This window comes from Diadema antillarum, unplaced genomic scaffold (genome assembly GCF_040938485.1).
Source record: "Diadema antillarum isolate AM-2024a unplaced genomic scaffold, OU_Dant_1.0 seq00000854_RagTag, whole genome shotgun sequence".
Classification (NCBI taxonomy): domain Eukaryota; kingdom Metazoa; phylum Echinodermata; class Echinoidea; order Diadematoida; family Diadematidae; genus Diadema; species Diadema antillarum.
The window spans coordinates 472,592-487,714 of NW_027271725.1; the positions used below are offsets into that span (position 1 = coordinate 472,592).

The window sequence follows — 15,123 nt, forward strand, 5'->3', positions numbered from 1 at the left end:
TTTTGTGTGGATGGTCAATTGGACGGTTTATGTGCAGAGGGCAGTGTTTGGGTGGCCTCTCTAAAGAGGAACCACACTATCCACACCCAGATGAGATAGAGAGAGGCGCAGCATTCCTGGGTCCACAGGAAACAGATTCTTCAGGCACATTATGAGTTGACTGTCAAGTTTTGGTAGATCTCGGAAGGAATTATGACTACATGCTTGATAATTCTGTAACGGAATTGAGTCCATAGTGTCAGTGCACGGAAATATATCACTACTGTGTAGTGAGGAGTATTTAGCAAAGAGAAGTTTACTAAAACATTGATTCTCTCGTCTGAGAGAGAGACAGTTTACATCTTTGTTTTTAACTCGTAAGAAAGGAGAACTGAGGTGGAAACAAAAATAGTAAAGAGATGTTTGGCTTCTAGAGAGGAGATTGTTATGGCAGAAATAGTAGCGATAGGAGAAAAATATTCAAGTGAGATAGGAAGAATCTTTTCAGCTTCTCATAAAAAAAAAAGTCTGTCAAATGTTTGACAAGATTAAGTTGAAAGGGCAAACTCTTGTTCGTGATGGTGTGTAGCCAATTATTGTGGTCATATCTAGTGACCAGTTCATGGACAGGATGAACGAGGGATGGCATTTAAGACTCAAATTTTGAATGTCTGCATGGTATGTGAAGGTTCCTAGTTGCAAAATCTTCAGGGTATGACAGATGCCTTGCTTTTATGACCTTCTTTTGTTTTGGCCTAAAGTACCTTTGGAGGTAAGGTGAACCTGGTATGTGACATAAAACAAGGTTTGTTCAAGCCCCCAAAATCATCAAATTCCATTTTTTGGTGGTCCTGACATTGAAATGTGTTGGCCTGAAAAAAATAAAGAAAAACATTAAACAAAGCCATGAATCACTTAATATAACATTAAAATTTCTTAAATAGGTAGTGACTGGACATTTATTTCTAGTAAACCCTGGCCACCAAGCCGCAGCTAATGTCAAGCCTAACTTAAAATGTCCTGAAAGTTTAGTGAAAGAAAGAAAAAGAACCTTTGCAACTCATTTCATCCTGCAGATAGATGAACGGTTTACCGCCAAGGCATGTTAAGACTCGTGAGTAACATTGAGAGTGACAAAGATTGGTGTCTTACTGTGAAATTAACGGAGAATTCTTATTGTGAAATATTTCAGATGTAGGAACAGCCAGAGTGGAGATAAAAGAGTAGCAGAGTGTTAGTCCTAAATGAGAAGAATGAGAGCTCCGATATTTGTCATCACCTAACACTGTGCATTAACCTTGTCGTGCAATATCAACGGAGAGAGTACAAAATGATGTACAATAATCTTCGTGTTACAACAGAGGGTTTCTTCCATTAAACCAACACAGAATTATCGTTTATCAGTTCATCCTAATGGTATTTTTTAAAAGATTGTTCCAGCTGCTACAGAGTTTCTATGTCTGCCTGTTGGTTTGTATCTTAGACAATTTCCTCCATCCTGAAGTACAGGTAGATTTACATCCAAATCCTGTACCCTAAGCCTAATCCTGAATCTTTCATTCCTTTTTTGCGCCTTTAGACAAGGCAAGAAATATATTCAATGACATTACATCTTATCAAAAGGAAAGACCTGGATTGTAGTGTGGTGGGAAGAGGTATCAGGGTGTGTAGATTTGACCATGATCAGATGAAGGGAAAAAAGACAAGTTTTCCTTTAACCCTATCTGTGCCAAGAACTACAGACAGTGTAATATACAACACCTAATTAAAATGTAGCTATCTAATTGGTCGATTGGTCGATTGCCCATCACGTGACATTTAGTTAAAAGTTCCATCGCATGCTGTGGCTGTCAGCCGTGCAATTTTGTTTGAGCAAAAATGGATAGCGCATGGCTGACGTCACCCTTTCCATTGACCCCCGTGTTAAACTCACGATTGACCCCCAAGTTTTTGTTCCATCACACGGCTCTGATGTCACAATAAACAAACATTTGCCGCACACACTCAACAATTACAAGCGCACTTACAAGCGCGTCCTTTTGACACTCATTTTTGTAAACAGCTTCATTTCGCGTATGTACGTACGTACACGGTTACTGCGACTGTGCAGCTACTCATTCGTCTTTCACAGGAAATGGTTGCCATTTCTGTGCAAAATTCAAGAATCTCTGTGGACCACATCTGTTTACGATCGAGGTGTCTTATAAAACAAGTAGTGTATGGTCTTTGCTCGTGCAATGGAACAAGATTTCGCACTTGGTGAAAGATGAGGCGCACTATTCAACTCGGCTTTTTCTCATTGAATAGAGCGCCTCTATCTTTCACCTCGTGCGAAATCTTGTACCATCGCACTCGTGGCCAATGGTGTTTTCTGTGCCAGTCAGCACTCAAAGCGTACTGAGGCTTAATGCCTCTGGGGAGCTGTTTGATGTAAAGTAAAGCATTTCTGTGAAATTTAGTGTTTGGTGTGTTGTCTGTGCAGATTTGCTGTGTAAGCGTGAAAAACAACAGTATATTTATGGTGTTCAACTGTCTACCTTGTGTGTAAGGAGGAATTCGACAATTGTGCTGAAGGACTTTTTTTGAAATAGAATGTGTAGATGCGTACATTGAAAATTGAAAATGTGCGGCATTCTCGTGATGGTTTGAGTAAGCATCAATTCATGTTCAGTCTGTAGGTTGAGGCTGCTCAATGCACCGATACCCAGGTACTGTTACCAGGATCAAACTTGCTTCAAAGATGACATTTAACAGACTGGAAACATATGATGCAGTTCACTACTTTGATGCAATGCTAAGAGCTAGGTATAATTGGATGAAATCTAGGGACGAAAAGGTCCATAGACCTTGACTTTTCTTTCAGTCAAAATTTTGGAGAATCAGACAGGCTGAGGACATCAATGAATTTTTTTTTTTATTGAAGTGTGATGGATTCTAGGAAATAGTTCAAGAAATAAATTTTGACATTTAATTTCTGAAATGATAGTATTAAAAAAGAAAGAAATATAACAATAGATATTACAATGAAAGTAATTCTAATAGTAATAGTTTGTTGTAATGATAAATGATAATGATACCAATGTCAAGAATAGAAAGAAGAAAGAAGTAAAAATCAGAATAGATAACAATTATATGCATTCCTTGTGGTACTTTATCTGTGTCAAAAAAAAAAATACATTTGAGTAATGTGCTTCATTCTGGACATATATTTTAGCTAGCTTCTATCATACATTGTTTTGCCACTAAGACTGCTAGTACTTAAAGGGGAATTAACCCCAAATATACATGTGGATTGAGTGAATGCAGCAATATTAGTAGAACACATCAGTGAAAGTTTGAGGAAAATCGGACAATCGGTTTAAGTTATGAATTTTTGAAATTTGGTGACGAGACCGCTGGATCAGGAGACTACTACAGATCATGACATCACATATGGACTGCCATATAAAGAAAGTATAAAGAAAATTCCACAAAATATCATTTCATATGAAAAGTACACATTCAATGAACTTGTTACTGTAATATTATGTCAAGGGTAATATTATTCCCCCTACTTTCTGAAAGAGGTAAGTCTAGTGCTCTTTCATTATGCTAGAAAAGTGAAAAAATTTTTGATTTTCATTATATTTTCTTTATATGGTAATCCATTATGTATATGATCTCATGATCCGTAGTAGTCTTCTGATCCAGTGGTCTCGTCACCAAAAATTCAAAAATTCATAACTTTTGAATGGATTGCCCGATTTTCCTCTAACTTTCACTGATGTATTCTACTGATATTGCTTCATCCACTCAATCAACATGTATTTTGGGGGTTAATTCCCCTTTAACCCTATAAAGCCCAAGGGAGGGGGGTACACTGTGCCCCCCCCCCCAACCAGATTTTCATTTGCCACTCCTTCTCCCCTACTCCAATTTCAATCAAATTTGGTGACTTTTTCTAAAATCTTATTGCAAACATTTTGATATATAATTTAGTTATATTTGATATCGCTCGTTGCCATGGCAACCATACACTGACAACCATGTCAGAGTCAGATTTTGCATTTTTTTTTTTCCAATTTCATTTAACAGTATTAATGTGTATGAAATGGGTGTTTCTTGGCTGAAATATGCTGAAAAAGCAAAATATGAAGTAATTATGGTCCTGGAAAGTTTTCCTTGTTATTTCCTTTGTTTTTTCTGTGACAAAGGCATAAAACAATAGATATGATAGAGATAATTGAAAACAATGATATTTTCCAAAGATTGCCCTTCCATTTTGTGTCATTTTGATACCTTCACCCAAGTTATGCCTGTAATATCATTAGTTTATCATATTATCAATCTGCAAACTCAAAATTCCACTATTATGCAACTATGAAATGTAATAACTATACATGTATCCATCCCAAACATTTCATCACAGGTCTCATAATGTATTTCTTTATGTTATGCATAGCACCCCCATGTGGTGACCTTGAGAGATTTCAACCATAACAAATAATAAGATTCCACTTGCTTATCATTTGAGGACAATATGAAAATGATTGATCTATAATAAGACATATTATGGGGATAAAGAAATAGTACAGAAAAATCATGTTTTGAGCATATTTCCTATGTATTTCTTTATATTTTAGTAAATATATAGCGCTCTCCACGGGTGACCTTGAGAAAATACAAATGTGCAGTCATGTAGAGTGTGAGTTACTCTACCCATGTGCCAAATTTGACGATGATCAAAAGTTATGGGGGGGGGCTTAATAGGGTTAAGCCTTAAAGATCAAACCTACACTACTGTCATGTCTCTCCATTCCCTTTTTTTCAGTAATAAACAGGAAGAAAACAAATGCATTTGATTAAGGATTTGACACACAAAGTGTTACACAATCAAACTTTTCTCAAATTGGACAAACGGTTCTGAAGATGTCACTAAAAATCTGTTTCCACTTCATATGTGATTTAGCCCAAATAATGAAAAAAAGTAGAAAAGTAGCATTTTGGAATTTTCAAACAAATGAGTATCAGGTGCATAGACATGAATTTACCTTCCACACCAATGTCTCAAAGAACCTATTTCATTTTGTGAAGTCATAAGAAATAGAGCTCCTAGTCATTTTAACCTCTTTTTTTTTCAGAGAAAGACCCTAGAAATACATTTATTAAAAAACAAATATATAATATATATATATATATATATATATATATTGAAAGAAATTAGACTTGAGGCGGACGTTGCTCTCGATCTTGTTCTCCCTTTTTGATATAACAATTTATAACAATATGACAAGATCGAGAGCAACGTCCACCTCAAGTCTAATTTCTTTCACTATAATCTGTATGCTACCCACAATGAGGCGCCGCATATGTTTGAGAAAGGAACAATCATTCGCTATATATATATATATATATATATATATATATATATATATATATATATGTATGTATATATATATATATATATATATATATATATGTGTGTGTGTGTGTATGTATGTGTGTGTGAGAGAGAGAGAGAGAGAGAGAGAGAGAAATATGTATAGTAAGTGTATATATACATATACACAGTGTGATATATCATTAATGATGTCGGTGATGGAATTAAATCATACTTTGAAAAAGCTCATCTTCATGTATATCTGGCGTAAACGAGACATAAGACCATAAGCAATCCAGTTTAGTGCACAGATTATTACGAACAGGTCTCACTACATTCTGAAGGAATGAGACAGAGAATATTAGTACTTTTAATATCAGATTGCTACTTTTTAATTGGTTGATCAAGCACCATGTGAAATCTATTGTCACAGAGAAGTCATACCATACATAAATGTGCTACAACAGAGATATTCCAGACTGTACTCTTGAAATGCAATCTTATAGCCCTCATTCATACAACCTCTTTGTATAAATAGCCGTCGACTTTGGTAAAATTGAAATGCAATTGGCTAATCATGGCATGCATAATGATATCAAAACGACACCACATTTTTTTCAAGGATTTTCTTCAAGGTTGTGCTCTGAATTTTCATCCTACACTGAATGATTTTACTGTAACAAAAGTTACTTCCACTAAATTCCTCGGTGTTTCTTTGGACAACAAACTTTTCTGGAATGTATAGCTTCATCTTCATGATATATTCAACATGCTTAAGGGAGAATGATACACGATATAATTCAGAGAGGAGAACCAATGGAAGACAGCTAGGGAAGAGAGTGAGCAGAAGCACCATGTGTTGAGAATGTGGATATTATAGACTTTTATCTTCACAGCCAAGTTATGTACACATTTTACGATTATTTTCTCTTGAAACTGATCGAGCGGAAACAACACAAACAGATAACTATCCACTCACAAAACTCCCATCATTTAGGCCTACTGCCTATAATATATTGCTTACACACACACACACACACACACACACACACACACACACAATCACACGCAATCACACACACACACACACACAATCAGTGTGACGCGGCGACGATGTAACGCTGCCCAGAATGATGCAGAGTATCCTACAACTTCATGGGTCAACACTACGATAACATGATACTCTTACTGATAACTTTAATGCTGTGCACTATATTTCACTCTTTAGTGCTTCCGGCATGGAATAATTGAATAGTTCTAGGTCAGTTGACAATCCTTCGCTCTCTGATAACAGCTTGAGCTGTTCATCTGAAAGCTGCGAGTAGTAGCTCCTGAGAATGTCGTCACTGGAACTATGCGTTGGCACCTTTTGAGGATCCGGAAAACGCGTGCTGTTCGGCGCTCGTATCAAATCGAGTATGTAATCTGAATCGGGTTTAAGAGTTTCGTAGTAACCGATGAAATCGTAGTCAACGGTGCACGGATCGCAGAGTTTGTTCATATCCTCCCAGTGCGTGTTCTTTCGCGAAACCTGCAGGTAGTATGTGACAAACTGAGGGAAGGACACTTTGGACCTATTACTTAACGGAGGATCCGATGTGTTCTCCCTAAGCCACTGTCTAGCATCCAAAGACCAGGAGGATACCTGATAGGCAAATTTGTCTCTGTAAGCTGAAAGAATCCTAGAGTAGGGATTCCGAACGAAAAGAAACTTCGTGTACGTCCTTAATACTTTTTCCCTCTTTGTAAGTGACAGCTGACTTATCCATGTGAACTTTTTGCGGAAAAATGTGTGTGGATGCTTGAGTTCGTCGACGTCATCAACTAACCCATGGAGAACAGCAAAGAGTCGCTTCCAGCTTGTGCAGCTTGCCTTTGGAACGATACAGTACATTAACTTGTACTTAGGAAATACTAACATTTGTTCGGGGTGATGTAGTGTGTTGCTGATTGTGGTGTAGTTTTTTGGAGAATTAAGCCCAAGACGAGAACAGGCCTTCTTCAAATGATCTAGTCTTTTCGCCTGAAGATCAGTCAGTTTTGTAATGGTTCCTTCTTTCGTCTCTGGCATAGGCTAATGAAAGAGAAAGAGATAGAGAGAGAGAAGCTGAACTTACCGCATATGCTCAAAATGGCTTTAACTGATGACGTAAAATTTGAAGAAAAAATAGATCGGAGGGTTTTCACCAAATTCATCAACATTAAAAAACGATTTATATTTATAAGATTCACATATATGTTTTCACAAAATTGTCATATTGTTCATAAACAAATCAGAAAAGCTGATGATTATCATTTCATTACAGCTTCCAGATCTGTTAAACATGTAATACAAATGATATTCAATTAATTAAATAAAATTATTCTAGATGTCTCTCTTCTCCCTACTACATGTACTATGAAGGCAGGTATCATTGCCACTTCAATGGAACAGAAATCCATCATTTTATGGGAACACTCTTGTTTAAGTTGAAACAAAGATATTCTATATGCACTATCAAGTGTCAATTCATGCAACATGTGCAACAGAAGATGAACGAGTATAGATCTATAGTTCGTAATGGCATATAGTATTGATCCCTGGGTACTCTTTACCATTAAAAGTAAAAGAAAATTGACGACCGGCAGAAAAAAGAAGAAGAAGTGTTGAGTACTTCATATAACTGATTACATAATGTCAAATATTTGGATCCAGCATATCCAGTAATAATCATAACTGCAATCGTGATAAAATTCTGTTAAGGCACACTCCTCCATATACGTTCAAAATGTTCCCCACCCCGTCCAGAGAATAATAATGAAATAAAAAATGTAGCATTTTATGTTTTTAAAGAAGACGAAGAGGCTGTATTCCCCCTCTGCAAATTATTGAAGATTTCCTGATAATGATTTTCAAGGGATGTATACGTGCTCGATGGCTCATTGAATATAAATGAATATATATATATATATATATCGTGTTGTAATCTGTGTGCGTGTTCATGATGAACATGATTAGATCTAACAGAAAACGGAATCTTGAGATGATAGGCGTAATAACTTCGTAAATACCTTTACGAATATAGAAAAGTATGGGTTTTTTGTCCGACTTTTTCCTGTTCCATTTCTTTTGGCGCATTCTATTAATGAAGGTCAACTTTAACACCCATTTGGCTTGCCATAACACAATATCAATAAATTATTAAGAATGCGTATTGGGCCAATACTAGTCGTTAAAATGTCGGCATAGAAGTACCTCAAGTGGTTCTGTTTTCTGGTTACTAACCTCCGGTCGACTCGATTTTTGTGTGATCACAGGACCCCTCATCCAATGTTCGTGTTTGTACCAGGAATCTGCAAAGGTTCAAGATTCAGCATTACAACTGATGTCTTCACTTCCTTTCTCTTTTCTTCTGTAATAGTCATCAGCGTCACTTACGATGTTTATCGGCATTGGGATACATATCAATATTTTGCCATCATTATCATCACCGCAATTAAAAGTCATGAAAAAAGAAATCACAACTAAATACATTTTGATTGAGAGTCATTTTGAAATCGCCTGATATTTTAAGGAATGATCGCCGACTAACTTTTCATTGTTATTGTCCTGAATAGAATATGTCGTCTGTTGGAGAATGAGAAGGGCTTTAAGTTATCTCGAACACGATGGGTTTTGTGGTCACTTAACACCCTTATCATTCTCAACTGGCGATGTTTATTTTTGAGATGTCTGTGAAGAAACGAAGTGTTGCTGTTTTACAATTCGCTAGTAAACTGAAAATAAAGAGAGAATCGGGAGATGTATGCATAATTCATTTTTTGTATACTTTGTTCTATATTCACATTTTCAAATTCGTAAAATTGTACATTCCATTTGATCTCGAGGATAAATTCGACACAAGACAGTCAAATCAAACAAATATTATATATATATATATATATATATATAGGACTCTACTATAAAGCTAAAGCTAAAGCTTGAAGGATGTAGACTCCGTAGTAATAATGTTAGCGTTTCGTACACTGTGACAATGACGAAATATGACGAAACATTCGGTAACACAAGATGTCGAGAATGTAATGGAAGTTAATGTAATGCATAAATATTATACGATGTTCATAATTAAACTTAACTCACCAATGCTAAACAAAGTAAAAGTAGCAATTTATGTAATACACAAAATATCACAGTTAAACTTACCTAACCAATACTAAATAAAGAAGGAATTTATGTCATACACGAAACATTATAGTATGTTCATAACTATGCTAAATAAAGTAACAATGTAGTCAAACAAAATGTAGTCACCCGAGTGAGGCTCATTGTGAACACATAAATATATTTTAAGTGATCGCGGCAGAAGAATTAAACGCAGGATTTTACGAAATTGGCTTTGACATTTTGCTCAAAGGAACTTAAAAACTTGATTGCAAAAAAAAAACCCGTAATCTTACTCATTCCAGTATGAAGGGCTGATAAAAGTAATTGCCTTACGGGCTAGAACTGTACGAACGAGGAAAAATATTAGGAGCCACTATGTCTTGTCGTGCTTGTAGGCTAAGTATAGATATCACTATTTATTTTCAACAAACATTGAAGAAAATATACTAGGAGGATTTTTAATATTCAACTTTATACATAAATATTCCCACGTGATACAATTTGATAGAAATATAACATTTTGAAATGATGTAACAAATACAGTGAAATAAAAGTGAACATCTGCGCCATATCGTTCGACGTTGCGATGCTACCACAACAAGGTAAACTAATGCGTTTTGGTCGATTTACAAGAAAGTGTATAATCTATCAAAATACATGTATGTCACTTCTTTGCGTAACACACTGTTTATAAAGCGGTTCAACAATGTAAATGAATACCACGATGGTTAGAGAGAGGATTTTAGAGACAACTCATACCCAAGCCTGATGAAATCAGGATAACAGCCAGGAGAAGCACAGAAAACACGGCACTTAGGATCCGTTTTGAGGGAAAACATATCTGATATTTCTTGGTCGGAGAAAACATGACTACCCTTTGTCACTCTTAGTGTGGGATCTGCAGCAGCGGTGGCGAAAAGGTCGTGGCGATTCCAAGCACAACAACCATTGCTGTATAATAGAGACCGCAGCTGGGTATATGCCTGAAATCAAAATTTCCATGAAATTATACAGGTGAAATACTAGTACATGAGTCGACAGAAATTGTGAGCGAGGAATTTACAATACAAACATCCAGTCCCTTCCGCAGTGCCCTCACACACACACACACACACACACACACACACACACACATACATTCACACGCACACAAATCCCCATAAATTATCACTTGAATTAGTTAAAATTACCTAATCTGCATATTGTCACTTCATCGATTCAATGGAATAGAGTTTCTCCGAAGGGATAAAATATATATGATAACTTGTGATTCAAATTTGTTCTTATTCTGCTTATCATGATCATATTTAGGTTTTTCATTATATATTTGTTTGTATCCCCCCCCCCCCCCGCACCCTGAACTATCAATCTATCAATTCATTTATCTTTGTAATACAAGATAATTCTTACGCGATGCTCGCTTCTTGCCCACTGACTTTACGGCTCAGCGATTGTATCCGAACAGATGAGATTATTATTTTCTTTCCCATTTTTTTTTTAAATAGTCATGTATAACCCTACTCAAATAACGTAGAGTCACCTTTGATACTACAAACAACGATGGTTGTCGAAGCTTGGAAAAATATTTGATGTACTGCTTTAGTGATTGGTTTGACAACAAAAGTAAACCAACAAGTGATTCATGCACGAAGCCAACCTGGAAATAAGTCCAAATAAGCTCATGCAATGTTAATATGACGCTATTAATTTCTTGAATGATGAATAGTTTTCTTTGTCAATCAATTCATGGTCAGTTTCATGGTTGTATACATAAGGGATTAAATAAATAAATTCATGCAAAGGATATTCGGTTTCAGTATTGAACCAAGGAGATTCAATAGATGAAGTCATAACAGTCTTCAAAATATTCCCTTTGATCCCATATTCGATGCCGCCACTCGAAAATATTTGAAGTAAGTGACAAGCTGGATCTGTCCCAATGACAGGTCTGGACGATAATGAATTCCCGTCTCCCTTGGTGTAATAACTAGCCACTCTCCAAAGTAGACGTGTGTTTATGATGGTAATCACTCTTTGCCATCTCTACTTATAAAAGATGTGGGGCACATAATGGTAAAGGCATGGGGTTGCGCGAATATGAATTGCACAAATCGCTTAAATCAAAATCAAAATTGCTCGATTGTGACGGGTCTAGACACTAATCTCACCCTCTCCCCCCCCCCCCCCAACATTACCAATTCATAAAGAACTATGCAAGGTTATACCATTTCAGTTTCATTAAGAATTGTCGAAAAAAATCGGAAAGTGATACATTCTGCCTTCAAGGAGAATATAATTTCAAACACTTTTACAATATATAGCTCAGATTTACACTTTTGCACAGGGATCGACATTTTGTTTTGCATGCTTCATCATCAAGCGAAGTTTCATTTGATTCAATACATAAAACAAACAATCTAATACCCGATGTCACGTTAGCATTAAAAACTAATCTAATGACAGCATCGAACCCCAATTATCAAAGGCACAAATGCACCTGTATAGATAATGTATAAATGTATAAATAGAAAACTGACAGCTGTTTGAAACATTATAGCAAGTTGAAACTCCCTCTCTTGAATCTCCTTGATTGAACTTATTTTATTTGAAAGCATGCAGAAGAGGGAAATTCGGCGAGGATCGCATACAGGCAAGTGGGAGTCCCGTTAGGTTTATTATCTATTTAATTATATTGCTTATTTCCTTGATTGTGTGATTATGACCTCATTACCTTCTGGATCATGGTAAAGACACAGATAACTCTTATGTAAAAGAAAAATAGATTATAGGTTATTATATATTATACGTATTTACAATGATTTTGGTTTACTTTTGATATCACATTACGTCTACACTGAGTTTATACATCAGGGTGAAGTAATTATGTACATATACGTGCATTATGATACAAGCAAGGGTGATAACAGCTGGTGAGGCAAAGGGGAAATAGTCTCAAGAAAGTCTAAGACATCATGAACAAATGTCATTAAAGATAAAGTATAGAGAGTCAACTTACGTTGTGTGTGGTGAGCGTGTCTTGATGAAAGCAAATTCCCCTCCGAAAGTTGCTTTCAGTGAGGAAGAGTCGAAAATACTTCTACTTATTTAACTCCTTGCCCACTGTCGTTCCCTTTAGTGAACAGGTATTTCTGCGAGTTTTCCGTGCACACGACATGTCATGTTCCGGGGTCCATCAACTTCTTTGATAACCGTAATATCATAATCGCTTAAGAAACCGTACGAAACTCTAGATCATCGCTGTCTTTACTTTTTGTTCGTTAACTCAGCATAGCATCTCAAGACATGTATTCACAGGTAGTGAGAATACAGGATCATAGTACATAGGGCCTATTATTACACAATCAGTAGGCCTACTTGTACTACCAAAGCAGAGCAACGGTCGACTGAATAGGCATACAGTTCGTAAAACCCATAGCTCTTAGTATTATATCCCTCCGGTGGAACCATATCGATCACCATTCTAACCTCCCTTGTTCAACAAAGGAGAACTTGCTCTCACGGTTATACTTGTACCTCTATAGGACCGTCCCGAACCGCTCCTTGGGAATAAGCCAGTTCGGGGTTCCAGTTTGAGCATGAGCAGAAAAAGGTCATTTGTACCGAGAGACAGGTTGGTTTTTAATTTCACTGAGATAAGCATCTGTAACGCTATGATTATTCATGGATCCTTATAAATGGTGCCTGCCAGTACATCCACCTGACAGCAAGGCTGGTATTTGGCAATGTTAACAGAAAAAGTTTGTTAATGTATTCAAAACAGCACAATGAAATAGATGCTTCCCAAAGTGTTGATTGACGAACAATTCTGGTCACTTCATCTACACAGGTTTATTCTTTGTTAGAATACGAGTTCCATGAATTGCTATGTTGGGCAAGCTGCTGCATTAAGTCGCTTTGAATTGAGTGAAGTGCCTAAGCAACTGAGAAAAATGGAAGGTCATTTGTACCCATGTGCACATGAGCTATCTCCGAACTGGCTTATACAGAGAGATCATCCGGATTACTAATAAGGTCTCAAATCGATACGAACGGGTTGATCGATCACCATTGATCGTATTTGAGAGGCCAGTGGCGAGCTCATAGATATGAATAAACTGCAAAAATCAGTAGTCTCCGAGGCATATCAGTTTTTATTATTATAATCATCAAGAAGCACAAGCTAATAGTCAATAAGAAAGAAGACTCCTGTTTTTTTTTTTTAATATCATGCCAACTTTCGTATATATATATACTAAATACGAAGCCATAGAGTTTTAGTTCATGAATTATAGTTTTGCATTATTATTTTGTTGGCTGAAAATGTGAACTTAATTGAGATTCTCATGATTTCAGGATAAATTTCGTAAACTGGAAGAGAAGTGAAATATTTCCATCCACTACTGGTTCATGGCGTTCATCTTCACTAACACGATCCTTTTCAAAAGGTTCCAAATTCTCAACCCAATTTTGATTGTAAGGAAAAACACCTGTATACGTCAACCCCCAAAAAGTGTGAAAACGTGTTGAATAGTTATATATATCTAAAGCCAATTTTCATTTAGATGGTAAAATGGTTTCAGAGAGCAACTATTCTGGAATTTAAACATTTTAGCCTGACCTTTGACCCTAAAATTTCCAAGAAAATCATTGGCTGGCCCAACACTAGATGTGCTAAATTTCAGAGAGATATAATGAGCCATTTTTTAGATACAGACAAAAAAAAGAGAGAAAGTTTAGCATATTCACTAAACTTCTGACATTTGAGCCCATGGCCCAAAATATGTTCATAAATTCGACATTATTGAAAATTGATTATCATTATTATAAAGGGGGTCACGACGTCACCACTCATAAGTGAGTTTTTCTAAACTTTGATTTTATAGCTAATTTCCCTCGTCTGATAAGACAAATATCTCACTTTACGTTTTACGCTATAAGCCCCTCCCACCAACGCTAATTACCCAAGTGAGATTACCTCTGGAGTCAGAAAACCAGAGCAAGATTCCTCCAAGGGCAAGTGTTTGCGTTTGGCACGACCTTTGCAGGCATGATTTTGTGTAATTTATAAGATTGCCAAAACTCTTTGATACACAATTCATTTCATCCCTTGACACGAAATCATGACCAAATCAATCCACTTGTTGATTGATGAAAATAATCATTTCCTCGAAATCATTATTCGTCGATAATCATCCAAGGACATAAAATCATTAATAACGTCGCACCGCCGGCACCACGTTTTCAAATGTGTGTGTGTGTGTGGGGGGGGGGGGGGCACTTCCAGGTTTCATGAGCTAACAAGCAAAAAAAAAAACAAAAACAAAAAAGGCCTTCAAAAACAAAAACAAAACACCGCAAAACACCGCAAAACACCGCAAAACAAAGCTCTACCGCGATCACACTCCAAGGTTTCTATTCAATTCTTTCTAGTGCCACTTACGCACTTCCGGGGTAAAAAAAAAGTGGGGGGAGCCAAAGTGGTGACACCTTATGTATTCCTTTGTATGGTGCAAAAAAGTGGGGGCCCGAGCCCCCTGCCCCCACCCCCCCCCCCCCCCCCCCCCCCCGGTTCTGCCGGCCATGCGTCGTGTGCCGACCCGAACGCTGGCGAGGCTCACAAGTTAGTGTAGCAAACACCTCG

At 36.8% G+C, this 15,123-nt stretch overlaps 1 protein-coding gene across 1 annotated transcript; it reads right to left on the minus strand.

Moving 5' to 3' along the window:
- Nucleotides 1–6,548: 6,548 nt before the first annotated feature.
- LOC139740452 (carbohydrate sulfotransferase 9-like) lies at nucleotides 6,549–7,232 on the minus strand. The gene has a single exon (XM_071651050.1). It carries the CDS (start codon nucleotides 7,230–7,232, stop codon nucleotides 6,549–6,551), a length of 684 nt encoding a protein of 227 aa, XP_071507151.1.
- Nucleotides 7,233–15,123: the final 7,891 nt, after the last annotated feature.

Excerpts from the sequence above, each read along its gene's own strand:
- LOC139740452 (XM_071651050.1), bottom strand. The coding sequence starts at position 7,232 with ATGTACTGTATCGTTCCAAAGGCAAGCTGCACAAGCTGGAAGCGACTC.